This window comes from Dermacentor albipictus, chromosome 7 (assembly GCF_038994185.2).
Source record: "Dermacentor albipictus isolate Rhodes 1998 colony chromosome 7, USDA_Dalb.pri_finalv2, whole genome shotgun sequence".
Taxonomy (NCBI): Eukaryota; Metazoa; Arthropoda; class Arachnida; order Ixodida; family Ixodidae; genus Dermacentor; species Dermacentor albipictus.
In genome coordinates this window covers 76394713-76422544 of record NC_091827.1, presented here as the reverse complement: position 1 = coordinate 76422544, position 27832 = coordinate 76394713, and the positions used below count along the sequence as shown (strand labels likewise).

The window sequence follows — 27832 nt, the reverse complement described above, 5'->3', positions numbered from 1 at the left end:
AACAGTTCCTTCACTCACTCACCCGGCGACTTATACAACACCAGTTAGAACCTTGCCCCTTCACACACAGTGATCACCAAGTGGGGCGTCCGTTCGGGCCCTCTGCCCCAAAACAAACTCGACCGCACTCCGCAATGCCAGCATATCTCGGAGACAAATGTTACAACACGCGCTCAGAAACCTCCGTGCCTAGGTCGAGTTGATTTTTCTCTCTCGCCTGCGCCACCTGCGGACAAAGTGCTGGCGATTTGGCCTTTCTCAAAATGCCCGTCTCGTATGTGCATCTAGGATCAGGTCACGTGAGGGATTGTTGTGCCACCGTTGTATGATTGTAGTGCCATCATTGTGCCACCATTGTAGTGATTTAGACGCCGCGTGTTTTCGACGCTACCTATTATTCTACACTTCTCTATACGTTCGGGCGGAGAATTGTATGGAGTAAGAAAATGGGGCCTCCCGCCCAAATGGAATAGTCCATCAACATCGGCACCAATTGCGCCGAATCCGCGCGTGTTTCGGTACTGAATGTGGTGTGTGCTGCTGGTTGTTTCTGCTGTTTCAAAGACCAACGCTCCCTACTTCGTGTGCAAAATGACAAACGTGAGTACCGGTAGAGGCAGTAGTACTTAACGCCTTGACTAAATGCAACACCTTCTCGCCTGTGAGCAAGGCCAGTTAGCATCGTGCAAGCGATCTCGATCGGCGCGAATAAAGGACTTCGCCGCCCTTTTCGGGATACCACACAAAGGTCGCTCTCCATGATTGAAGTGATTAGTGAGAACCGCGGCCGAGCTTGGAGAAGAGAGGGAAAGGAGAGCAGAACTGCATAGGCGGCTCGATGCGCTTGAGACGCGGGCAGCGGAGAATGATGGGTCGGGATACCAAGCCGGTGGCAAAAGCACAAAAAGTATGGTAGACCCTACAGGCGAAGTGGGAGGCAGGGAGCCAGAGCAAGCGGGAGTCGGCTCGCCGCCGGTTAATCGGCATAGTGAAGCAGTGCAACACGCCCCGAGTGAGGCGACGCTGCAGCCACAGGGGCGCCAGCGAGCGCCAGGAGAGGGGAACAAGCTAACCCCAAGGAATGAGCTCGTAGCCAATGATAAGCATAACCTGGAAGTTAGGAGGGAGGGAAAGAATACCCTAGTACTTATCGGTGGTGATTCAACTATGAGGAGGTGCAAAAGAGCTATAATGGAGCGTGCAAAGGGTGATAACCGGGTAGCAGTCGGGACGTTCCCAGGCAGGACAATGGACGCAGTACTGAGAGAAACAAAAAGCAAGCTTTCTGAGAATGTTGCAGAACGCAATTTGGTAGTGGTAGCGGCGGCGCTAAATTGTGTCTTGAATGGTGAAGCCGCAAAAGTAGTGGAAAGATTAGCGGAGGGAATTGACGATTTAAGGGCGATAGCACAGCAAGTCCAGATCGTGGTATGCACAGTGCCGGAGGTGCAAGGAAGGAACGGAGCAATTGCCAAGGACGTTGTGGCTGTTAATCGTGAGATAAGAAAGCTAAGCCAGGAGAAAGGATTTGAAGTGGCAGACATAAACAGAGAAGTGCATAGAGCAGAGTTTGGCGGAGGCTTTACACGAGATGGCATCCACTTTAATGGAAGGCTAGGAGCCGAGATCGGCTGGCGCCTGGCAGGGCGTAGGGGTAGGTAGAAACAGTGTAGAAAGTGCAACAATAGAGGCTGACGCCAATAAAATGGCCACTAGGAGGTCCAGGAAGAAAACTACTAAGAAATTTAACACCAGGATCAGGTACATAAACATGCAAGGCGGTAGAAAGAGAGTGAGGTGGTTAGAAATAGAACAGCAGTTAAAGGACGAAAAAGTAGGTGTATACGCGCTATGCGAAACACATTAAAGGGATCTAGAAGACCCACCGTTTATTGAAGGGAGCAATAGAACAACAACGAAGAGGAAGGGAGGAGGAGTAGGTATGCTCATACACCAAGGAACAAATTGACAAAGAATAAAGTTAACTTGCAAAGAACATGTCTGGGTGTCAGGTACAATTGTCGGTAAAAAGGCATGGCTAGGAGCAGTTTATTTAGGGACAGGGGACAAATGCAGGCAAGAGAACAAAGATCTAGTGAAGTGTCTCGATGACAATATAAAGCAGTTTGGAGAAGGTGCCGATATTTGTCTGCTGGGTGACATGAATGGCCACATCGAGGATCTGGATGGATACACATATTGTAATGGGAAGTTGATGCTAGACTTCTGTGAGCGACACAACCTAGTTATAGTAAATAGAGAAACTAAGGGTGAGGGACAAATCACGTGGGAGTCCCGTAACAAATGACCATTGACTACTGCTTAATGTCGCAGGGGTTGTATAGCATTTTAGAAGAGTTAACTGCTGGGCTAGTTGGTGATCTTGCATACTGAAAAGATATGTCGAATGCTTTCACCCTCATTAAACAGTTGAAGTAGCGCACGTGGTGTCGTCGTCTTTCTTGTGTGTTTTTTTTTTGGCGCAAAATCTTTTCAGTATGCAAGTTGTATAGCAAGCTCGCAATAATGGAAATAGACGAAGAGGGGAAGTACAGCCTCGGAAGTGATCATAAGCGTATTAGTCTACAGTTGGGAGCCCTACTCAAAAGAAAAATGCAGGGAAGTCAAAAAGAGTACGCAAAATGAAATGACGAACAAATAGCGTAAATAGCGGCTGGCATAGAGGAAGCAATAGAGAAACATCCCATGGAAAGGTGGGAATACAATCAGTTAGAACTGCTCATTAGTACAAAAATAAAAGAAGTAAAAGGAGTAAATCGCTGGAGAGGAAAGAGGAAGCCACAAAGTTGGAATAAGGAAATTAGACAGGCCATCGAACAACGACCGTGGGCATCTCGGGAACACAGAGGAGCAAAGAGGGCGCAGTTAACTGAAGAGGAAATAGGCCAAAAATGGGAATATTATCGACAAAAGAAACAAGTGCAGGTCCTCGTCCAGGCTAAAATAAAGCAGTCCTCTGACCGCTGGCTGGCTGAAGTTCGCGATGCAACTAACGTCAACGTCCAGTGAAAGTGATTCAACGTCCAGTGAAAACGCGTTTTCACTGGACATTGAAGACCTGTAATATGCGATTCCTCATGACGGAGTGCTCAGTGCCATTAGGAACAAAATCGAAGACTGTGGTGAAGTTAGGTTCAGTTGTGCAACCGGAGTGAATAGTGGCCAGTTTTTAGAACTGTTAAGCTTTTATCTCCATTCCATTGTCGTTAGTTTCAAAAACCAACACTATGTACAACGCAAGGGCATTTGTATTGGATCGTCGCTCGCTCCCATTCTTTCAGACATCTTTCTCAGCGCCTTTGACAAGTGTGTAAACAGCATTCTGAATCAGTCATGTGCTCCTTCTATAATGAGGTATGTAGATGACTACCTCGTGGTTGTTAACGACGTTCCAGGGTCTAGGCTAGATGACACTGTAGAATCGATAATTAACACATTTAGAAATGCATCGGAGGCTCTAAACTTCACGTGCGAAAGGCCTTGTGACAACAGCATTCGTTCTCTGGACCTCCATCTCACTCTGATGAACACGCATGTCTGTTTCGAATACCAGCTGAGGTTGAACAAGCAGCTAATCTCATACGACACTGCGCACTCCAAGCTAGTAAAACGAGAAGTTGCAATGACTTGTTTAAAAGAACCGCTAAACAAATCTTGCAACCACAGAATAGAAATCAGTTTCAATAACCAAGTTTCAAGGCTACGCCTAGCCGGTTTCCCTTCACTTTTGATCTCTAGCATTTGCGACAAGCTTCTTCAAAAGATCGAACAGGCAAGAGAGGCCACTGACACAAGAAAGCCATTTGATAGGAAGAGATTACATGTGATTCCTTATTGGCACAGGGTATCCCACAATCTCAAGAAGGTGGCAGAAAGGCGCAGTATCAATCTTCTCTTCAGTGCACCATGTAAGCTGGCCAAGATATGCCCTATGATGACAAAAGCAAAACCCGAACCATGCTCTAAGAAACATGCAGCGCAGTACACTGCTTGCAAAAGTAATGTATACGAAATACCCCTAAGTTGCAAACAGGTTTATATCGGTCAAACTGGACGGTGTTTTAATGAAAGGGCGCGTGAGCACAATTGGGCCGTAAATAACAATGCGGGGCGCCATCTAGCAGAACACTGTAAACGTCACAATTGCCGTCCATATCTTCGCGACACCAGGTTTCTGGCATGGTCCAGAGATAGACTAGAACGGGAGATATTAGAAGCTTTTTACATTGCAAAGGCCAAGGGCACGTGCATTAGTTTCCCTTCAGTGATGCTTACCAAAAAAGAGATAGCTTTCCTGAAGAGAAAGGGAGGCCGTGATGTCACGATGGGCCATTCTTGGATGCATCTAATGAAAGTTCTGTTTCTTCAAAAAACTTTTAGTTGGAAGTAGCGCCTTGTCTGTCGTACATGTTGTTCTTTCGTCCGCGTCTTCGTAGCGCTCTTTTCATGAAGTATGCATAACGAACTCGCCTACATCAAGCTTCTGCTGGGTAAAGCTAATCACAGAAAACAGGAACAGATTCACGATGCTGAAGGAAATTGTTTAGAGGGAGATGACGCTGTGAACTACATTGGTTCAGTTAAAGCGGAGTCATTTAGGAAAGACGATAAGGTAATCGCCCCAAATGAGGGAGCAACACAGAATAGCATAATAGAAAACAGCTTAGAACTGACCAATCTTAACTGGAAAAAGGCTGAAGCAAATGTTCCAAAATGCACGTCCGCGGGTATATACGAAATTCCAATCAAGTTAATGAACTTGGCCCAAGAAGCAAGGAAACGCTGATAAAAGCATTGGAGGCAGTCATAACAAATAAGCTAATTCCGCACAGCTGGAAACAGAGTAAGATGAATTTGATTTATAAAGGGAAAGGTGATAAGAAGAACATAAAATCCTTCCGACCAATTACAATAACATCAGTTATATATAGGCTGGCGATGCAGGCGGTGAAATTAAAAATGCAGTCATGGGTAGAAAGTAATAGAATACTCGGAGAACTTCAGAACGGGTTCAGAAGTGGTTAGATGATAGCCTATTCGTGCTTACCCAGTGCATAGAAATAGCTAAGGCGGAAAATAGACCTCTGTATTTAGCCTTCCTGGACATAAGTGGTGCATACGACAACGTGAATAGGGAACTCCTGTGGAACATATTAAAAGCCAAAGGTATCGGTCATGAGGTAATTGATTTTCTACAGGAAATATATTGAGAAAATAATGTTGAAATAACATGGGAAGGAATTAGGAGTACGACAACTGTCGAGGTTCACAAAGGATTAAGGCAAGGTTGTCCTCTATCACCGCTGCTGTTCATGCTTTATATGATAAGCATGGAAAGAAGGTTACAATGAAGCAATCTAGGGTATAATCTGTCGTACAGATTTGTCAAAAAGGTTGTTGAGCAACGACTACCGGGTTTAATTTACGCGGACGATATTGTACTGTTAGCACATAGCCAGGAAGATTTGCAAACTCTGGTTAATTACTGTGGAGAGGAAGGAGACAGTTTAGGTTTCAGTTTTAATGCAGCTAAGTCCGGTGGGATGTTTTTCAACGATACCACTGATCAGGAGCTTACAATACAAGGCCATGAAATACCCCGAGTGGCCGAATACTAATATCTCGGGGTATGGATAAACAAAGGGCAGATGTACACGGAAAAGCACGAACAGTCTCATAGCAAAAGGGCGAAGAGATGCCGGGATAATGAAACATAGGGCATTGTGGGGGTACAGCAGGTATGAGGTACTGAGAGGTATTTGGAAGGGAGTAATGGTGCCGGGGCTTACTTTCGGGAATGCAGTCCTGTGTTTAAGGGCAGAGGTTCAGTCGAGACTAGAAGTAAATCAGACAGCTGTGGGAAGGTTAGCACTAGGTGCCCACGGGAAAACCACAAACGAAGCAGTACAGGGAGATCAGGGCTGGCCATCTTTCGAAGCACGGGCAGCTCAGAGTAAAATCCTATACGAAAAACATCTGAGGAAATTGGACGGTAACAAATGGGCAGCTAAGATGTTTAAATACCTATACAGAAAGAGCATTGACTCACAATGGAGGAGGAGAACTAGGAAGCTAACCAGTAAGTATGCCAGACACGAGGACGAAGAAAGACAGAGCATTAAACGACAAGTTAAAAACGTGGAAGGTAAAAATTGGTTAAATTCAATGGAAAAGAAGCATAGTGTGGAACTATATCGATACTGGAAACAGCAGATCAGGAAGGTAGCGTTTTATGATGACTCAAGAGGCAGTACTCTACTCTAGATCAGGATGTCTTAGAACGCGGAGCTATAAAAAGGAATTTAACGAAGAAGAAGACACATGTACTGTGTGTGGCAAATATGTAGAAACAATGGAACACCTCATACTAAAATGTGATGTTATCAAGCCCGATGTTGATGCGGCCACAGTCACCCTTCCTGAGGCCCTAGGGTTCAGAGTTAATAATAGTCGTGTAAATAAATATGTGGTGGAAATTAGCAAAAGGCGATTGGAGGATTGGTGGCTCAAAAGCAGAGGTGACATAAGGTTAAAAGGGTAGGAAGACGTATTTAAAGAAAATTGAGAAATTCAATAACACACAACACAGATGAAAATAAAAATAAAAGGCAAAATAAAAATCTGAGCATGGTGGCAACTGCCATTGCCCCGTTTCAAAGGGGACGCTCCTACCTTCCATCCATCCGTTCAGATAAGTTGTCCTCGACACGCTGAAGAAAAACGACAAATTCTCAGAGAAATAATGTGAAACCTATCAGACGATTTTACTGCAAATATAATGTAACGGGAAAAAAAAAAACTTTCTTAGGCAAATTGATGGCACGCTGGTGTATGTTATAAAAAAGGGGGAATGGGGAAATGGAGTCAACTCGAATCATTACGCCCTTTCCGAGTAAAAAAGAACCGGTTGGCGACAGTACTTAGCGAAATGGTTGAATTTCAATTTAGCTAAATTCTTATCTAACGAAGTGCTGATCTCACTGACCTCTCTTTGTCGTGGTTTAACTGTATTGCTGAATAACGGCCATGTCCTCTGCTATAGAGGTCTCCCGGAGAAGAAGCAATACAGGGTAGGATTCCTAATCCCTAAGGACATAGTGGGCAACATTGACGAATTCTATAACATCAACGAGAAGATAGCAGTAGTCGTAATCAAACTCAATAAGAGGTGTAGATTAACGGTAGTACAAACCTATGCTCCAACGCCCAGTCACGACGATGAGGAAGTAGATCAGTTTTATGAAGATGTTGAATTAGCAATCGGAAAAGTGCAAACGCGGTATACAGTAGTAATGGGGGACTTCAATGCAAAAGTGGAGAAAAAGCAGGCGGGTGAACAGGCAATTGGCAACTACAATGTCGATTCTAGAAACGCTAGAGGAGAGGTGCTGGTAGAATTCGCAGAAAGGAATAAGTTGAATAATGAACACCTTTTCCGGGAAACGTAGCAACGGAAAGTGGATCTGGAAAAGCCCTAATGGTGAAACAACAAATGAAATTGATTTCATACTTTCTGCCGATTCCAGCATAGTGCAGGATGTAGAAGAAGTGATAGGTAGGGTAAAGTGCAGTGATCATAGGTTAGTGAGAGCTAGTATTCACTGAAATTTGAAGAGAGAAAGAGTAAACTTGGTCAAGAAGAAACAGGTCAACCTAGAGGCAGTATGGGTAAAAGCCGACAAATTGAGGCTGGTATTGCAAACAAATATGTAGCCTTAGAACAGAGAGATGAAAATGATATAGAGGGTAATGAATGAAACCGTAACTAGGCTGGCTTCAGAGGCAGCAATAAGTAATTGAAGTGGGAGGCAAGGCACCAAGGCAACCAGCAGGCAAGCTTTCCCATATAACAAAGGACCTCATAAAGAAACGACAAATAATGAAAGGGTCCAACTCAAGAAATAAGATAGAACTTGTGGAACTGTCAAAACTGATCAACAAAGCGAAAATAAGTGATATTAGAGATTATAATGTGAGAAAGACTGAAGAAGCCGTTAAAAATGGACGCAGCCTGAAATCAGTGAGAAGGAAAGTTAGCATAGGACAAACCAAGATGTATGCACTGAAAGATAAGCAGGGTAATATCATCAACTATCTCGAAGGTATAATAAAAGCAGTGGAAGAATTCTATACTAACCTTTACAGTACCCAGAAGATTCAGGAGCGCTCTATTCGAAACAATAATGAACAGTATACAGAAACTCCTCCTATAACTAGAGATGAGGTCATAAGGGCCTTGCAAGGCATGAAACGGGGAAAAGCGGCAGGAGAGGATGGAATAACAGTCGATTTAATCAAAGATGGAGGAGACATAATGCTAGGAAAACTGGCAGCTCTCTATACTAAGTGTCAATTGACTGCAAGGGTCCCAGAAAACTGGAAGAATGCAAACATTATACTAATCCACAAAAAGGGCGACGTCAAAGAACTGAAAAATTATAGGCCCATTAGCTTACTCCCAGTAATATATAAAATATTTACCGAAATAATCTCCAATAGAATAAGGGCAACATTGGACTTTAGTCAACCAAGGGAGCAGGCTGGCTTCAGGATCTACAATGGATCACATCCATTTTCATTAATCAGGTTACCGAGATATCTACAGAGTACAATAAGCCTCACTATATGGCTTTCATAGATTGCAAGAAAGCATTTGATTCAGTAGAGATACCAGCAGTCATAGAGGCATTGCATAATCAGAGTGTAGACCACTTACGTAAATACCGTAGAAAATATCTACAGAGATTCCACAGCAGCCTTGATTCCACACAAAAAAAGTAGGAAGATACCTATAAAGAAAGGGGTCAGACAAGAAGACACAATCTGTCCAATGCTAGTCACTGCGTGTTTGGAAGAAGTATTCAAGCTATTAAACTGGGAACGTTTAGGAGTAAGGATCAACGGCGAATATCTCCGCAACCTTCGGTTGTTCTATTCAGCAACAGTGCAGACGAGTTGCAACAAATAATTGAGGACTTTAACAGGCAGAGTGTAAGAGTGGGGCTGAAGATTAATATGCAGAAGACAAAGATAATGATAAATAATCTGGCAAGGGAACAAGAGTTCAAGATCGCAAGTCATCCTCTAGAGTCTGTGGAGAAGTATGTTTACCTAGGTCAACTAATCAGGGAACCCTGACCATGAGAAGGAAATTCACAGAAGAATAAAAATGGGTTGGATCGCATACGGCACACATTCTGAGATCCTGACTGGGAGCTTACTGCTATTATTGAAAAAGAAAGTATTCAATCAGTGCATTTTATCGGTGCTGACATACGGCGCAGACTTGGAGACTGACAAAGAAGCTTGAGAACAAGTTAAGGACTGCGCAAAGAGACAGAAAGAGAGCGGTTTGGATCAGAGAGCAAACGGGTATAGACAATACTCTGATAGACATTAAGAGAAAAAAAATGGCACTGGGCAAGTCATGTAATGCGCAGATTAGATAACCATTGGACCATTAGGGTTACAGAATGGGTACCAAGAGAAGGGAAGCACTGTAGATGACGGCAGAAGACTAGATGGTGCAACGAAATTAGAAAATTTGCGGGTGCTAGTTGGAATCTGTTGGCACAGGACAGGGAGAATTGGAGATCGCAGGGAGAGGCCTTCGTCCTGCAATGTACATAACTAGGCTGATGATGATGATGAACTGTATTGTCATCCAATGGTACCTGTTGCGACACTTATTCATCAGCTGTTTAAGTTTTGAAGGAAACGCTAAAAATGCTTTTCTGATTTCGTGCCTTCATTGCTGCAACTATGGTGCCAGCAGTTCTGCAGCTTGCAGTGGAGTTTATTTCTCTAGTGACATGTGTGAAAATTCATCTTAAGCAGGCTGCCCTCTACAAAATGTTAACATGCAAGGAGATATAGAACCCCCTGCTTGTTTTTATCTTTAGTGTTGCCTCCGCCTGCCCATCACTATTATCCCAAAATTCTTCGCAAGGAAACTACAAAGAACGAAATGTTCTCATTCTGCAAGAAGGACATTAACTCACAGTCAACTGGCATTCCAGGATTGTGCCTCTCAGCCACTCTGCTCATACAGCAGTGGAGAACACTTATCTTGCAGAGAGAGAGAGAGAGACATTTTATTATAAAAACAGATATTTTGCCGGCGCATATACAACCGCTGGTGTGCTACTTTGTATAGGGATGGGGAATGGGGTTAAAAGATTTCAGAAGAGAGTGGAAGAAAAGTGAATAAAAATAAATATGAAATGTGCAAGTATAACTGATATCGATAGTTGCAGGTGACATGGCAGGTAAATTTAGGCTTTTGTGTATGAAATGTAGAATCTTTAAAGCTTTCCTATTAGACCAATTTCTGACAGGTATTTGAACAATAAATCCAAAACCCGCCACTCTTTTGAAGGGCCGGGCTTTGGACCTAGGAAGCTAAGTAATGTTAAAGGATGGGGCAAATCATGTCCATTTGTTGATCAAAAAATTGTCTCTTGTCCCGGTACACACGGCATTCTAGTAATATGTGCTCCATTGTCGCTAAGTTGCCGCAGTTATCACAGTAGGAATTGGTGGTAAGCCCTATGCGGTACAGATAATTGTTTATGTATGCCATGTTCAGTTGAAGACGATAGTACAATGTCTCCAAGTGTCGAGGAAGCAGTCGTGGAATTTTCGGTCTCATTTCTGGGTCCATGTACCGCAGGAAGTTATCATGGTGAAGCGATAGATTCCAGATGCGGTCTTTTTCTTGACAGGCATATTTTTTCACCATGTTTGAAACGTCGGTTTTTGTAAACAATGTTCTTTTGAAATTGCGGTATTGGAGTCCATTTTGGGCAGCTTCATCCGCTTTTTCATTTCCTGAAATACCAGCATAGCCAGGTATCCACTGAAACTTGATGCAATGCCCAGCAATCTTAGCCTTGTGGTGAAGATAAGCAATGTCAAATGCTGCAGGTTGATTATTACAACGCTTGTGCCTGTTCCACGCAGCTTCATCCGCTTTTTCATTTCCTGAAATACCAGCATGGCCAGGTATCCACTGAAACTTGATGCAATGCCCAGCAATCTTAGCCTTGTGGTGAAGATAAGCAATGTCAAATGCTGCAGGTTGATTATTACAACGCTTGTGCCTGTTCCACATACTTTGTAGGGCTGCTTTTGAATCCGTGAAAATCACTCATGTTTTTGGCGGCTGCTGTCGAAGTACATACACAAGGGCCTCCTTAATACCATATGGCTCTGCTGAAGTAGATCATGTCGCTCGCTCAAGACGAAATGAGAATCGTTGCCCTGTGGAGGGAAAAAAAAGGCCGCACAATGAGCGATGTGTAGTTGTAGAGCCATCTGTGAAAATGTGCGTTGCAGCTGTGTATTCTTTGTGCATATATTCCAAAGCTATCTTATAAGTCGCTGCATGAGGCGTTTTCTTTTTCACACTGATTCCAGGGATATATGGCACGATTTCCAGTGGGGACAGTGTCCATGGTGAAATGTTTTATGGCATAATTTGCGATGCCTGAGCAGGAATTGAAATAGACATGCTTCCGACGACCTGTCCAAAGCTAAATGTAGCACGGTTTCTAGAAATATCCTTTAAAAAGTGGGTCTTTGTATGAATGACGTGTCGGAGGTGAATTCAAAGTGTCTCCTATGAAGATAGCACTTCTAGAGGCAGGCATCGAGCTTCTACTACAGTTCCTGAGCGGGACGACCCCTTCGGAAGGCCTAGACATACGCGAAGGCAGTTGTTCCTTGCTGCCTCAAGTTTTCTCTTGCTTGTGGGAGACATTTTGTGCAGGATCGGGAGGTGATCCGGCTAAAAATCAGAATACGTGCGATGCTGACGAAATCTTCTCACTCAGTTTTTTAACTTGAGGCGACCATGTGAGGTTCCTATCGATCGTCACTCCAAGAAACCTTTGCGTCTTGACGTATGGAAGGGTACGACCTCCCAACACTAGTCGGCATTTTTACATACACCTCCGCGTGAAAGCCATATCAACGCTTTTGTTGGTGGACAATTTCAGTCCCCTTAGATTTAGGTAGGCCGATATATTTGCCAGCACTCTCTGGAGACAATGTTGGGTGGTACTGCAGGAACGTGCCGTGCTCCAAATGCAGATGTTGTCCACATACAGTGTGATTTTGACGCCACGGGGCAGGTTCCTTCTCAGATGAATGAGGACTAAGTTAAATAATACCAGGCTTAACACAGCTCCTTGTGGCACTCTCGTCTCGACGGCATAAAGCGTCGTGGGGCCATCCGGGGTACACATGAAAAGTTGGCGTCCTTGAAGATAGTCTTCAATCCATGCATAAAGCCGTCCTCCAAGACCAAGGGTTTCCAAAGCGTCAAGTATTGCTTTATGATAGACCGAATCATATGCTGCCTTAATGTCCAAAAATAATGCAGTAGGTGTATTTCCACAGACCAATTCCTCTTCAGTTGATGAGACCAAGGCAATGACATTATCAATTGCAGACCTATTTTGCCGGAAGCCATTCATTTCTTCCGGGTAAACTTTTGCAGATTCTAGGAACCAATTTAGTCGTTTGTAAATCATTCTTTTGAATAGATTCCCTAAGCAGCTAAGCAGAGATATGGGTCTGAAGGAGGCGTAATTTGTCGGCTGCTTCCCTGGCTTCAGTATAGGAATAACTTTGGCAAGCTTCCATTCCGTGGGGACCTCCCCAGTTATCCATGAGGCGTTGTAGCACTCCAGAAGGCATAGGCGAGATAAGTGGCATAGATTTGCGAGCGCTTCATGACTCACACCATCATGGCCAGGTGATGATCGCTTGTTTGCGTCGCTGATTGCTGCTGTGAGTTCTTCAATTGTAAATGATCATTCAAAGACGGGAAGGGTCGATCGAGGTGGACTAGGCTGGTGACTTGCTATTTGCCGACAAGGTTGTGCCCCTCTGGAAAGGAGCCTACAGTACTACTCTGCCGCCTCTTTCAGGGATGCGCGCTGATGTAACGAGAGGGCAATAAAAGGATAAAGCTGTTGTGGCTCTTTGAATGCCTCTGATGACTCGCCAGACTTTGCTCAGCGGTTGTCATATGTCCAGTGTCCCACAAAAGTTCCTCCACCTTTTTCAGTTCAGGTGAAGTAACGCCGTATATGTCTTTGTGCACGTCGACAAGCTCTGAGGTCTTCAATATTTTAGTACGTAGGGCCTTCCTTTCGGCACGCCTTCGAATGGCACATAGCCCTTCGAATTGCTCATTGTTAGTAGGCACATTACAATGCTTAGTGGCAGAGCGGGTACATTGTTTGAGGCAATGAGCTACCGTCGGTATTAATTCTGCATTCGTAGTCGAGGCTGTGCTCCCTTTGTCTACGGCTGCTGTGTAAGCTTCCCAGTCTACCAACTTCAGTTTCACTTTTCTGGGCAACGTCCAAAAATGAAGGACAGAGATTAGGATCGGGTAGTGATCACTACCTCGAGTCTCAAAATCTGTACACCATTCGAACATAGGGGCAACTTGATGCGAATGTGACGTCAATGCAGCTAACATCTTCGGATTTTTCAAGTATGTTATGCTGCCATCGTTCAAGGGCTCTATACTGTATCTTGCAAGGAGCTTTGCTTAGTGGCAGAGCGGGTACTTTGTTTGAGGCATTGAGCTACCGTCGGTATTAATTCTGCATTCGTAGTCGAGGCTGTGCTCCCTTTGTCTACGGCTGCTGTGTAAGCTTCCCAGTCTACCAACTTCAGTTTCACTTTTCTGGGCGACGTCCAAAAATGAAGGATAGAGATTAAGATCGGGTAGTGATAACTACCTCGAGTCTCGAAATCTCTACACCATTCGAACATAGAGGCAACTTGACTTGATGCGAATGTGACGTCAATGCAGCTAACCTCTTCGGATTTTTCAAGTATGTTATGCTGCCATTGTTCAAGGGCTCTATATTGTATCTTGCAAGGAGCTTCGCCAGCTTAGCACCCCGAACACATGTATGTGAACTGCCCCAGATCTCATTATGTGCGTTAAAATCACCACAAATAATATGTGGAAATTGAGTGCTTGTCAACAAGTTTTCCAATCTTGACACTTGGAAAGGTGATCCTGGTTCCAAGCAGACGCCGATCAGGGTAAACACTTGAGGTGCAATCACTGCGGTTGTGCAAATATATTCATTCTTGTCATGTGGTGCTACGTCAATCACAGAGGCAGGCACGTTGCGAAATCCAACGAGCAGTCGGCTAATTCCATTTTGTCGCCTTGAGTGATGAAAATAATAAGCCTTTATCCTAAACTGCTCATCGACACGAAACTCGAAAATTACCTTAAAAGGGAATTGGTACACTCGCGCAAGATACTGAAAGTCTGCTAACTTCGAGCGCAAGCCGCGAGCGTTCCACTGGAATATAGTACATGTGCGGAAGTGTTTGTTCGTGGACACCACTTGTGAGGCGCTTGTTGGCGAAGCCATCATTGTTACCGCGAAGAATCACGGCATTGCGCCGTGAAAGAAGACGAGACCAGCAGTTCCAAAGCCAGGATGCCCTCTACCTCAGGGAGGCTTTTCAATGATGGACTGGCACGGAGATGGCCTTGATTGCTGCAAACATCATGGGAATCAGCATACTTGATATCTCATTTACAGCACTGCCATCTCACAGCTTTTCTCGGTTCTTCATGTTCTTGTGCTGCGACCTTGGGGATACTTGTTTTTGTGGGCTTGCGGCTATATCACTTGAGGGCTTTGATTGACTCTTTGCAGATGGACTTTGCTGGTTTTCTCTCACGACTGAGGCGAAGGACTTTTTCGAAGCTGTGTTGCTACGCTGCACCGTGTCGTGTTGCTTTCGGTTTGTAGATGTATATATCACATCTGGATTCGGTAGTGGTTCTCATCGTTTCCGCACTTTTCCCGGGATTTGCTCTACTGTCCGTGCAAGAGTGGCTGATTTCTTTTTGGGGCACCCTCCGCATTATGCAGCATGCTCAGCCTCACAGTTTGCACATCGAGGCTAGGAACGTGACGTACACTTTTTATGCGTATGTGCACCTGTGCATATCTTGCAGTGGATGGGGCCTTTACAGTATTTCGCTATATGTCCATGTCTTTGTCATCTGAAATATAGATTAGTGAACCTCATGTATTCCAGCACGGGATAACTACAGAATCCAAGCGACACTCGGTTTGGTAAAGGGGCGTCCTTAAAGAATTCAAGGATGACCGAGTGTCTTTGGGTTTCCGTTACATCTTCGTTAGGGACGTACAAAACTTGCCTTTTAGCAGATATGACTCCTTGTTCGCTCAAATATTCCTTGAGGTTGTAATCCGAATACTCAACAGGAATGTCCTGTATCCTCTTGTACGTGGCAGAGTAGGAGTATGGAACTCGAGCTTCTACAGGAATACCCGATAGATCTGTCACTGTGAGGAGGCGATTAGCTGCAGGAAGTGAAGACACTGTCACCATGAGGCTGCCATCCTTGTTGAGACGGTGGCCGAGCATCTTTCCTTGGGCTGTTGTCATGACCGCAGAAGCCAGCAGATTTGGTTTACTTTCCATAAGCTGCTGTCAGGCTGAGTTGCTTTTAATATAACAGGAACACCTGTGGCTATTTTGTTTTTGTAAGAGACAACAGTGAAGGCTGTCTGGTCCATCTCTTCGTGGTCTCCTGTAGGTTCCCTTGTCTCGATCTCATATTCACGTAGCTTTTTCGTTGCTTGCTCATCTTCTCTGTGGTATACAGAAGGAAGATGCTGACCTGATTGCTGACTGCTTGCGATGGATGCCATCAGAGCATCATGAAGGGCGGGCGACGACGGAGGCTCGCCACGCTGCTTCGGTCCGGTGCGCTTCGGGAGCCGCTTGCTGTGCTTCTCTCGCAGGACAGTGCCCCCCAGGGTGGTGTTCGGTGAGAGAGATGCACAAAAAGCAAAAATTAACTCTGCACTTGTTAAAAAGACTTAAATTACAGGCGGGCATTCGGAAGCGAGCCTATTGCTTGTCGTGTTCTTCTTTGCCCAATTCTCCTTATCTTGGAGAGCAGGATGGTGCCAGCAGCTGTCATGACTGTCCAACTGTGACTGTCCAAGAGCTCTGCTTGTCCTCCTTTTGACTACTGATATCCTTTTGATTGAAGGTTAGCTTAAGGCCTATAATGGGGCAGCCAAAATATGTTTTAGAAAAGCTGGACGAAGAAGCTAAGGTCTTGTTTTAGTAAAAAGCAGTAGTTCATTCCATCTGCATGTTCTCTACACTGATTTCAGGTACACTTTTGGGCAGGATTTTTGTAGCTTGAGCAGCATCCATGACACCTTTTGTGCAATTATAGTTCTGCAGACTTGCTGTTCTTAAGAATGGTAATTCTTTAATTCAATCAGATATTCTGTCATTCTTGAAGGGGAGAGGGTACAAAATATGATCACGGCCATTGCGAGAACAAATTTTTAAGTAAATCAGCCATAGTACTGTGAGGGAGTTCATGGTGGACGCTGTCCCTGTTCTTAGTTTTCTTAGAGCTGATGGTTATGCTTGTGCAAGCAGCAAAACTCTTCACTATCTTCTGCCTCTGAAAGGCGTGTAGTTTGAATCTGCTGAGTCAATAAAAGCTCAATTAAAGAAAGTGCTGGACAGGTCTGTGTGTTACTGAGTTATTTGGAAGCTTAATTCAACAGATTTTTATGTTCTAATCATGTCCTCAATGTACCTCTGCGATCTGCCCAGCCTTCTATAGCAGTCATGATGCTTAATCTTGATAAAGAAGCACAAGCTCCTTCATTTAGATTGTTCGAAGCTTGAGCTTGAACACTTGCACGGTGTGCAGAATGGTGGCTCAGTGGGTGCTCTCTCTGCCATGTTTTCCAAGATTGCTCAACGAACTGTGCCATGACAGCATCTTCTTGTCACTGTGGATTTTGGAACTGAAATTTCTGTCTATTCTTTGTGATAGAGAAAGCCTTTTGAGTCGCTTACCATTAGAGAAATGGGCTGGTGTAACTACTTCCATTTTATCTGGTGATTAGGACATTTAAGTGAGGGGCCTGCGTTTCATTACTGTCTTTACCTTATACAACACTATCCCAAATTCTTGAGGAATCAGCTTCACATTGCTGAGAACCTTCTGGAGGCTGGAACTGTAGTTCTTAACATCCTCTCCCAAAAGCCTCCCTACCATGCTGCCATTTGTGCAATAAGCTTCCACTCAAACCTCCTTTGAGAGCAGTACTTTTGAATAATGCACTTGTTCTGCGAGAGTTGCATTGAATTTCTGACACTCTGCTGGCCAACGAAATGCTGCCATTGGAATGGTGATCCTATGATGCAATGCAGCGTGACTATAGAATTGGTTCAAAAAGGTTTGACCTATTTTGTGCCTTGAGGGAGCTAATCATGAACTTCACCAACCTGTCTCCTAGCAATGTACCAAGAAAGTTAGTCTCGGGATCAGGATCTTCTTTATATTTGGTACTCTTGATTTGGCCATTACACAAGCCGCGGACATGCGCTCATGTTCAAAATACCTGAAAAAATGTGCAGGCTCCCTAAGCTTTCTAGTTAGTATGACAAAACATGTGCACTTGAACAGTTTGATTTCCTGGCTCAGCATTCACCTAACAAGGGACAGCATGGGCATGAATACGATGCAGCTCTGAGCAACAGTTTCCCCACTTTCTACAGTTCTTGTGGCTCGTCTCAGCCAACCTTTCATTGTCACAGCTCTTAAAACAGTAGCTTCGCTTAAATACTGAAATGTGCAGTCATTCCAAGGGGGTCAAATATTCTTGATACCGTCTACAGAACAGACCTCTTGCCTGGTTTGCATTCTGTCTGGAGAAACCTAAGCGCAGATCTTGAGGAAATTGTCAAAATTTGTGTCACAGGGTCCTGTGTTATTTCGAGCAGGAATGCCACTTTTATTGGCTGCAGCAATTAGTGCATGGTGAGACTGCGATAGCCATTTCCTCAGCCGCATACCCATCAACTCAATCGGAGCGTTAACTTCTCTGTAGAGTTGTTGTGCTTCTTCCTTTGTTGCAGCTCTAATGCGGAGGCCAATTACATGGAAAGATTGAGCTAATAGCCTGGCTATCACTTATAGTAGGCCTTACACAGATATCATGTGTTGCCACAGAATTACATTTAGCATTAACAGGCTTTTTGCGGTCCCGAAGAGCTGTCTGATTATACTCAACTCACTGCACAGTATCTCTTTCTTCTTTCTTGATATTCACCTGTAGCAAGGCTTCTAAAGTGATAGCTTTCTTTGCCTCTTCCCCCCACTTTACAGTTTGTCAGTTTATGGCCATTTATGGTCAGCTTGGCTCACTGGATGTCTTGTCACTAGAAATAAAATAAACAAAAGTGTTCATTGGTTAGATTAAAACTGTGCCCCCAGCAACAGAAGCTCGATGCTCTACCCATTAAACCATGGACGCATGCTTGAAAAGGGGGGAAATAAACTCATGCAAGTCAGCATCTGCGTGTCACATAGCAACACTTTATAAAACATCAGTGCACATATCTTCCTGATGGTGATGAAGGAAGAACTTACAGGATGCAGTCGTGCCTGAAATAACGCTCTAATGTGGTTTTTTTTAAACAGTCCTAGTACTAACACTTGTAAAGCTGCACGTCTCTCATTATACTGTTATGCTTTGGCACGTTTCTGCAAAATCAAGGCTAAGCACTTTGTGTCTTATGATTGAGGAAGTCTTTATACTGTGTAAGTGTACCGCTTTCTGTGTAAGGTCTATTATGGTGGTTGAGGAGTACTTTTGTCACTGAAATTTTCAGTCCTCTCTTGTAATGCACAAGCTATCACTTTCAAGGTTATCAAGCTACGATTCGATCTTCCAGAATCTTTTTAAATATTGGCAATCAAAGCAGTTTGAATTATCCAAAAACGTATGAGAGGAGCAACAAAGTCAGTCGGGAGATTAGGTTCTTTTTCTAAGCATTTGTTTGGTGACACAAGTGAGGTCTATATGCTGACTTCGAAGGTCATCCATACTCTTGTAGTACGACAGCATGATTTGGAATGTCATGAATACAAGACATGGCACACCACTTCTTTCCGGTCTACATTCAGCAAGGCATGTTCTCGTATAAATTTTAATGGTTGAGCCATATTCTGCAGCGAAATCCCTATTAAACTCACTTTAATGCTTCTCTTTGATTGCTGTCTAGCTACTCACAATCTTCTTTCCATGAGAAGGCTACCTCATAGCGACCACCGTCAAATCCAACTTTGCTTTGAAACAGTTCAAGGACTGATAAAAGCATTGAGTTTTTCTAAACTGCCCTCTTCTGTCAAAATTCCCATTCTCTCAAATTCCCAGAACTTTTGCCATGCTTGGCGTCAGCACCCGGCGCACCCGGGCCGTCAGCATCCGCGACACCGCAACCGTCAGTTGTATTGACCCATCTGCACGACCCCAGCACCTTCTCTAGTAATGGCACCGACAGTCAACATCGAAGAATGGCTTGGCATGTACGAACGCATCGCTGCACACAACCAATGGCACCCCACAGTGATGCTTGCAAGGCCTGGTCGTCTGTCAGCATGGTAGGACGGCCTAGGACAAGCCCACTGCGGAGTTCCGTCTTTTGCAATACCGAGCACCTCCACCAAAAATGAAACGGGCACAGATATAAGGTTAAATGGGACCGTGATTACTGTGCAGAAGATATGGCCGGTAAAACCAGTATGGCTGAACGTTATGTTAGCCCCTCTACGTCGTCTCTTACGTCTTGTTGGTGATCGTCATTTTTGTCCCTCCCGTGGCACCTGACATAATGTTCCATCATTTTACCGCATATACACGTCAACAATATCAGTTGGTAGTTTTCAGCCATGTTTTTGTTGACGTCTTTGAAGATTGGTATGACTGGCGGTTTACACTCTTGTGGAATCTGACCAGTCATTAAAGATTGATGAAAAATGTGGAACAAAAGCCTGCTCAGAGACAGTATTATGTAGTAATTTATAGTTAGTATTGTCAGTACGTTCTGATGGTGAAACGTTCCAATTATTAATAAGTGCTGAGCAATACCATCAATAAACAGCCTTATACCGTGATGTATGCAAAGGGTTGACCATTAATTTAAAGGTTGGGTTCTTTTTATCCAGAATGCCTTTTTTTATGCACATAAACAGGTGTCAGCAATATCAGTATCCTATTTCAGTTAAAATTACACTATATGGTTTCGTGCGAATTTGCCTTGAATAATCTAAATGAAAAAAAGATTGACGTAAGTTCGACACTGTGCCAGAAGTGCTAGTTGCTGTGCAAAATCAGCTTCTTGCTGGTGCTAAGATCTGCGCCAGAAGGTCAATTGGCTGTTCCATCACTGCACAAGGTACTTTATGTTTTCTTGTCAACGCAGAATAAACTGTGCTCCACTGCCTCGACTACACTCTAGCACTCCAACTGGAGCCCTAAAGGACTGCTTCATGGTTTCAATTCAAAATTGTAATGAACGGATGGGTTTTGCAAGCAATAAGTGACTCATTGTAAGGACAGTCAGTGCCATTGGGAGAGATGTGTGCCATATCAGCGAATAAATGCTGCTGCAGGCCACTGTGGAACATTTATTGGCTTGGCTCTTGGTCTTGGACAAGAACATATCCTCCGCAAAACTACCGGTTAAGTATTCACAAAGTATATACTATTGTTTCCCATACAGCATATTGTTTGTCCACCCATTCATTACCAAGTACACCTGCTTCCAACACTGCGGGTGAATCCCCTAAACATGCAAAATCATCGTCCTGTCTCACTGACCCAAATTTGCAGCAATAGGTTAGAGCATGTGATCTGTTGGCACCCTAATCAATACCTATATGGAGACAACATGCTGTTTGGAGTCCAGCGTGGCTTTATGGAAGGCTTTTACTATCTCTCAGCTTATTGCATCATATAATGACTTAGCAGTTAATAACAGGGAACAAATAGAGGCAGTATTTTTTAGATTTTGCCAACGCCTTTAATTAAGTGCCTGAACATAAAGCTCCATGTAAGCTTTATGCAGTCGAATAGACATGAGATCTGTGCATTTTATCAGAGCCTATATTGAAAACCGTGTTCAGTACGTCAAAGTTGGCAGTCGGATTTGAGGCATTTCCTTTCACGTCAGGTGTAGCATAGGATAGGGGTCATTCTTGGTACCTTTTCTGTTCCTAATAGTCAATGACAGCAAATATGGTTGGATGTATTGTACACAGTAGTTAAATCACGAGCTGATGAAACTAAGCTCAGCAATAACCTTGATAAGTGAAGTACTATAGCGCCAAACAGACGACACGGGAAGAAGAGACACGGACGAGCGCTTACTGACAACTGATGCTTTAATGGCGGAAGCACGCAATATATATACACAAATCTGGCGGCGCAACTCGCGCATTGTCAAAACATCACATGGTAAAAGGGCAAAAGGCGATAGAATGATTGTGAATGTGACGTTCGTGAAGATGACACGTGGGGTACAGGGCCAAATGACTATAAGTGATAAAGGTAACACGATACACAAACACTGGCGTAAGGGAGTACCCCCTAAAAAACTAAAAGATTAGGAATGTTCACCAGGCGCGGGCGGCGCAGCAACATGCTCAAATTTAACTATGGGCTTCTAAAAATGACATCTCACTTTTATAGAGAAGTTTAGATGGTTCGCTTACGCATTCAGTGCCCTTCCTTTTAATGTAGAAGGCTTCCTTCAGCTCGCGGGCCACGCTGTCTCGACTTCTGTCCAGAATGATAGTCTCTCTTAGGCGAGGCTTGCACCCGCACTCTTTGCAGTGGATGGCCATATTGGAACCTGTTCCTTTTTCGTGTAACCTTTCGTGTTCTTTCAGCCTTTCATTTAGACACCGCCCCGTTTGTCCTATGTAAACTTTTTTGCATGAGAGCGGAATTTGATATACTACCCCTTCCTTGCAACTGACAAGTGGATTGGTATGCTGGGTTCCGCAGGTCACGCGTTCTGTTTTCTGGTTGTTAACGCGGGCGCACAATGTAGCAAGTTTTGAAGGGGCTGAGAAAACAACGGGGACTTTGAATTTACTCGCGACCTTTTTCAGGTTGTGGGCTACGCGGTGGGAGTACGGTACAACTACAGGTCTTAATCTCCTGGTTTGTTCTTGCGTGTTTTTTCTTGCTTTCCCTTTTAACTTCTGGAGCAGGCTCTCTACTACAGAAGTTATAACTGACTGTGGGAACCCCGCCTCCTTTAGCCTTTCAATCTGCTGAAGGAAGCTGCTCCGTATGGCATGCTTACATGACTTCCTGGTAGCCGATTCCAATGCCCCTTTTGCTATCGCTCTTTTTACGGTCTTAGAGTGGGCTGACTCATAAGACAAGAGCTCTTTCTGCGCTCGGGGTTGGTACTTCCAGTGCACTTCAGCTCCCAGGCTGAGCTCGAGGTCTAAAAACTGTAACTTATTATTCTTTGGTAGTTCAAAGGTGTATTCTAATCCATGGCTATACTTCATAAAGACATCTAGCGTCTCTTTGACAGTTTCTTGGTGGCCTGGTGGATCCTGTCTGTTTAATACAATTAAGAAATCATCTACATATCTAAATACTTTCAAAACCTTCTGTTTGTCAAGCATGCTGTCCAAAACGCTATCAACGGCCGAAAGAAAAATGTTGCTTAAGATAGGGGCTACGCAGGACCCTATACAGATGCCCTTCTTTTGAACATAAAAAAACCCTATCATCAAACTGAACAAGTGTGGAACTGAGATAAAACTTCAGAAGCCTAATGAAATTTTCAACTGACATGCCCACAGAATTCTGAAACGAAATGGTGCCTTTCTTTTCAATACATGCCTGGACAGCTGAAAACAGTTCCTTGTGTGGGATAGAATAGAAAAGATCTTTGACATCGACCGAGAAAAAACCACCTACGGTACCGCAAGCCTGTAAAAATTCTATCACATCATAGGAGTTTCTTGTTTTGAAAGGATCTTCCATGTTAAGTGAACTCAAATGCTTTAACAGAAACTGGCTAACATGACGTTGCCAAGATTCCCTTTCGCTCACGATACACCGGAACGGAACTTCTTCTTTGTGGGTCTTAGCGGTAAAAAACATGCCCAAAGTCTTATTTTTGCACTTACTTATGGCATTTGCTATTTTTCCTAGTTCCAGTTCCTTGCAGAGGGACACAGCTTGAGATTTCACCCTAGCCGGCTTGAGGCTTGACGTGGCGAAATTCTTTTCAACAGCTCGGCAGGCCTTCTCCTTGTAATTTCCTGTAAACCAGAAAACAGAACGCGTGACCTGCGGAACCCAGCATACCAATCCACTTGTCAGTTGCAAGGAAGGGGTAGTATATCAAATTCCGCTCTCATGCAAAAAAGTTTACATAGGACAAACGGGGCGGTGTCTAAATGAAAGGCTGAAAGAACACGAAAGGTTACACGAAAAAGGAACAGGTTCCAATATGGCCATCCACTGCAAAGAGTGCGGGTGCAAGCCTCGCCTAAGAGAGACTATCATTCTGGACAGAAGTCGAGACAGCGTGGCCCGCGAGCTGAAGGAAGCCTTCTACATTAAAAGGAAGGGCACTGAATGCGTAAGCGAACCATCTAAACTTCTCTATAAAAGTGAGATGTCATTTTTAGAAGCCCATAGTTAAATTTGAGCATGTTGCTGCGCCGCCCGCGCCTGGTGAACATTCCTAATCTTTTAGTTTTTTAGGGGGTACTCCCTTACGCCAGTGTTTGTGTATCGTGTTACCTTTATCACTTATAGTCATTTGGCCCTGTACCCCACGTGTCATCTTCACGAACGTCACATTCACAATCATTCTATCGCCTTTTGCCCTTTTACCATGTGATGTTTTGACAATGCGCGAGTTGCGCCGCCAGATTTGTGTATATATATTGCGTGCTTCCGCCATTAAAGCATCAGTTGTCAGTAAGCGCTCGTCCGTGTCTCTTCTTCCCGTGTCGTCTGTTTGGCGCTATAGTACTTCAGTAATGCACCAACTAGCCCAACAAAAAGTTTTGCTGGAAACCTTGATAAGATTTGCCACTGGTGTGAAGGGCAGGAAATGAGCTGTTTTAGTACTGTTTTATGAAGATAAGCAGCAAGAAGACACCTTTGCACCTATTTTGTTGGCAACAACACCTAACAATGTTTCTGCCTATTAGTACCTCGAGGTAATTCTAACAGAACACATGAGGGGGGACGAGCATATTGAAAACGTTTACATGAGCGCTCTCAGAAGTTTATGGACCTTTGTCACAATTTCAAAGGAGCCCCTATAGAGGTAAATGTATAGGGCCGTTCGCTATGCTGTCAGACCTAGCAATGAATATGCATAAGCTTTGCGGGATCCATATGCCAATAAAATATTGTTAAATTAGAATTATTGCAGCAAAGAGAAGTTAGGTTCATCTGCAATTTCCACAGAAAAACTGATAGTGTGTCGCAGATGCTGAGTACTCTCCATCTTGAATAGCTACAGGGAAGACGCATTAGACAGGCTACAACTCTTGCATTTAGTGTACAACAGAGTCCAGCATTATGAAATAATTTTACCTGTGTTTTTTTTTCGTGTGCCAGCATTCGTCAGTACCACAGTAGAATGATACAAGACCTTTGTGCTGTGAATAATGCTTCTAAGTAGTAATTTTCTTAAAGACAAAAAATGGAATGAATAGCCTAAGAGCATTGTTGAAAGTAGATATGTTGTCATATTTGCAATTTGTATTGCTTGGCTATAATGTTGTTTTCCAATGTTTGTGTTTTTTGTCCCTTAATTACATTTTCTGTATATTCATTCCTCCTTGGACTCAAGTGAGTCGGCAGCATTTATAGATAAATTTCAGAAATGTAACTATCTACCACAACAGACAATACCCTGAAACCTAGTTCGAGATAATGTGCTGCTGTTCTTAATTTAGTTATCAGGCCCATGATGGTATTACTGAATGTTTGGGCTGTCGCACTTGACTGCAATGGCAGCTTGCACTAATACCATCTCCTAGTCTTCTCACTATATCTTAGTTAAAAAATGTTTTAAGCAAAAATTTGTGCAAATTTCATAGACTTGGCCATTGAGCAATCATAAAAATATATTTGTGTATTCCAAATCAAAATGGTTAGCCAGCTGTGCTCTGATTTGATCTGAAATCAATACCAAGACATTGAATGAAGAAAAGGCTGATCTTTACCACTACTATCAATTTCATTTCTTCGGCATTTCATAATCACATGTTTATTTTTATGTGAAGAGCATTACTCGGGTAACCTGTCTTGTTTTCTTCTTGGTGCAGCATTGAAGCATTCCAGCTGCCCAGCAAATCCAGATGGTGCAGTTAGATGAAGGATACCGCCACCACTGTAACTCCTGTGTCTATGAGATGGATAAACTGTGATCTGAAGTGCTCACCAGGATCCATGCAGGCTAGCATGCGTTTGAATTCCATTTATGCCTTCGGAGCTTCTTGCGAACGTTCAAGCTAAGGCAACACCTGCACACTCATACAGCAAAAAGGCCATTTCAGTGCCCTGCCCTTTACGCTCATAGAGCTTCTCACAAAAAGTTATTCTAAAGCAACACCTGTGCATCCATAGAGGTGAGATGCCATTTCATTGCCATTTATGCGCTAGGAGCTTTACGGTGAAGTCTACATTGAAGGAACACCTGCGCATTCACACAGGAGAGAAGCCATTTCAGTGCCCTTCGTGCCCTCAGAGATTCTCACGAAAGAGTACTCTGATCCAACACCTGCATACACACAAAGGCGAGAGGCCATGTCAGTGCCCTTTGTGCCCTCAAAGCTTCTCACAAAAGAGTACTCTAAACCAGCACCTGCGCACCCACACAGGCGAGAAGCCATTTCAATGCCCTTCATGCCCTCAGAGCTTCTCACATCAGTGTAGTCTGAACCGACACCTGCACACCCATACAGGCGAGAAGCCATTCCATTGCCCTTTGTGCCCTCAAAGCTTCTCACTAAAGAGTCGTCTGAACCAGCACCTGTGCACACACACAGGTGAGAAGCCATTTCAATGCCCATCGTGCCCTCAGAGCTTCTCACGAAGGAGTACTCTGAACCGACACCTGCACACCCATACAGGTGAGAAGCCATTTCAATGCCCATCGTGCCATCAGAGCTTTTCACATCAGTGTAATCTGAACCGACACCTGCACACCCACACAGGAGAGAAGCCATTTCAGTGCCCTTCGTGCCCTCAGAGATTTTCAAATAAGAGTAATCTGAACCGACACCTGCACACCCACACAGGTGAGAAGCCATTTCAGTGCCCTTCGTGCCCTCAGAGATTCTCACGAAAGAGTACTCTGATCAAACACCTGCGTACACACACAGGTGAGAGGCCATTTCAGTGCCCTTTGTGCCCTCAAAGCTTCTCACAAAAGAGTACTCTGAACCAGCACCTGCGTACCCACACAGGCGAGAAGCCATTTCAATGCCCTTCATGCCCTCAGAGCTTCTCACATCAGTGTAGTCTGAACCGACACCTGCACACCCATACAGGCGAGAAGCCATTTCATTGCCCTTTGTGCCCTCAAAGCTTCTCACTAAAAAGTCGTCTGAACCAGCACTTGTGCACACACACAGGTGAGAAGCCATTTCAATGCCCATCGTGCCCTCAGAGGTTCTCAAAGAAAAATACTCTGAACCAACACCTGCACACCCACACAGGAGAGAAGCCATTTCAATGCCCTTCATGCCCTCAGAGCTTCTCACGAAGGAGTACTCTGAACCGACACCTGCACACCCATACAGGCGAGAAGCCATTCCATTGCCCTTCGTGCCCTCAGAGCTGCTCACGAAGGAGTACTCTGAACCGACACCTGCTCACCCATACAGGTGAGAAGCCATTTCAATGCCCATCATGCCATCAGAGCTTCTCACAGAAAAGTACTCTGAACCAACACCGGCACACCCACACAGGAGAGAAGCCATTTCAGTGCCCTTCGTGCCCTCGGAGATTTTCACGTAAGAGTAATCTGAACCAACACCTGCGCACCCACACAGGTGAGAAGCCATTTCAATGCCCATCGTGCCATCAGAACTTCTCACAGAAAAATACTCTGAACCAACACCTGCACACCCACACAGGAGAGAAGCCATTTCAGTGCCCTTCGTGCCCTCAGAGATTTTCACAAAAGAGTAATCTGAACCAACACCTGCGCGCCCACACAGGCAAGAAGCCATTTCAATGCCCTTTATGCCCTCAAAGCTTCTCACAAAAGTCGACATGGAAGCTTCACCTGCACTTCCACTAATGTGAGAGGCTGTTTCAGAGCCGTTCATGTCCTGAGAACTTGTGGGAGTCTGCATTAAACCAACAGCCATGCATCCACACAGGCGGGTGGCCATTTCAGTGCCCTGCATGCCCTCAGCAATCCTCAAAAGTCCTTACTGAAGGACCACATGTGCATCCACTCAGCGAGAGGCCATGTCAGTGCTCTTCATGTACTCGGATATACTCATGGAAGTTCACACTGAACTTCACTTCCCCTAATGTGAGAGACTGTTTCAGGGTCCTTCATGTCCTGACAACTTGTGGAAGTCTGCACTGAACCGACACCTGCTCATCCACACAAAGTCCGTAGTGAAGGATCACCTGTGTGTCAACTCGGGGGGACGCCATGTCAGGGCTCTTGTCCTCGGAGTTACTTGGAGTAGTTTGCACTGAACTGACACATGCACAACCCACATAAGCGAGCGGCCGTTTCAGTGCAGCTTCTACCGTCAAACCTTCGGACATAAAAGCTACCTCAATAGGCACCTCGCCACCACAAGTGCACCTGACACGTGCGGTGCAGCAGTGCTGAGTTGTGTGCACTCCTCATTGTTCCTTCTTGCTTTTCATGTTTTCCTTAG

The 27832-nt window shown here is 44.4% G+C and overlaps 1 protein-coding gene across 6 annotated transcripts; it reads left to right on the top strand.

The window, feature by feature from the left end:
- Nucleotides 1–319: 319 nt before the first annotated feature.
- Nucleotides 320–27832, top strand: LOC135899088 (zinc finger protein 84-like). 6 transcript variants are annotated; one of them, XM_065428353.2, is made up of 4 exons: nucleotides 320–600; nucleotides 15710–15874; nucleotides 19302–19528; nucleotides 25250–27832. In XM_065428353.2, the coding sequence occupies exon 4, from the start codon at nucleotides 25558–25560 to the stop codon at nucleotides 27229–27231; it is 1674 nt and encodes a 557-aa protein (XP_065284425.1). In that variant the 5' UTR covers nucleotides 320–600; nucleotides 15710–15874; nucleotides 19302–19528; nucleotides 25250–25557; the 3' UTR covers nucleotides 27232–27832. The 6 variants fall into 6 exon arrangements, with proteins under 6 accessions (XP_065284425.1, XP_065284427.1, XP_065284426.1 ...); XM_065428355.2 differs by lacking the exons at nucleotides 15710–15874; nucleotides 19302–19528 and adding an exon at nucleotides 20540–20608; XM_065428354.2 differs by lacking the exon at nucleotides 15710–15874 and having other exon boundaries at nucleotides 19302–19453.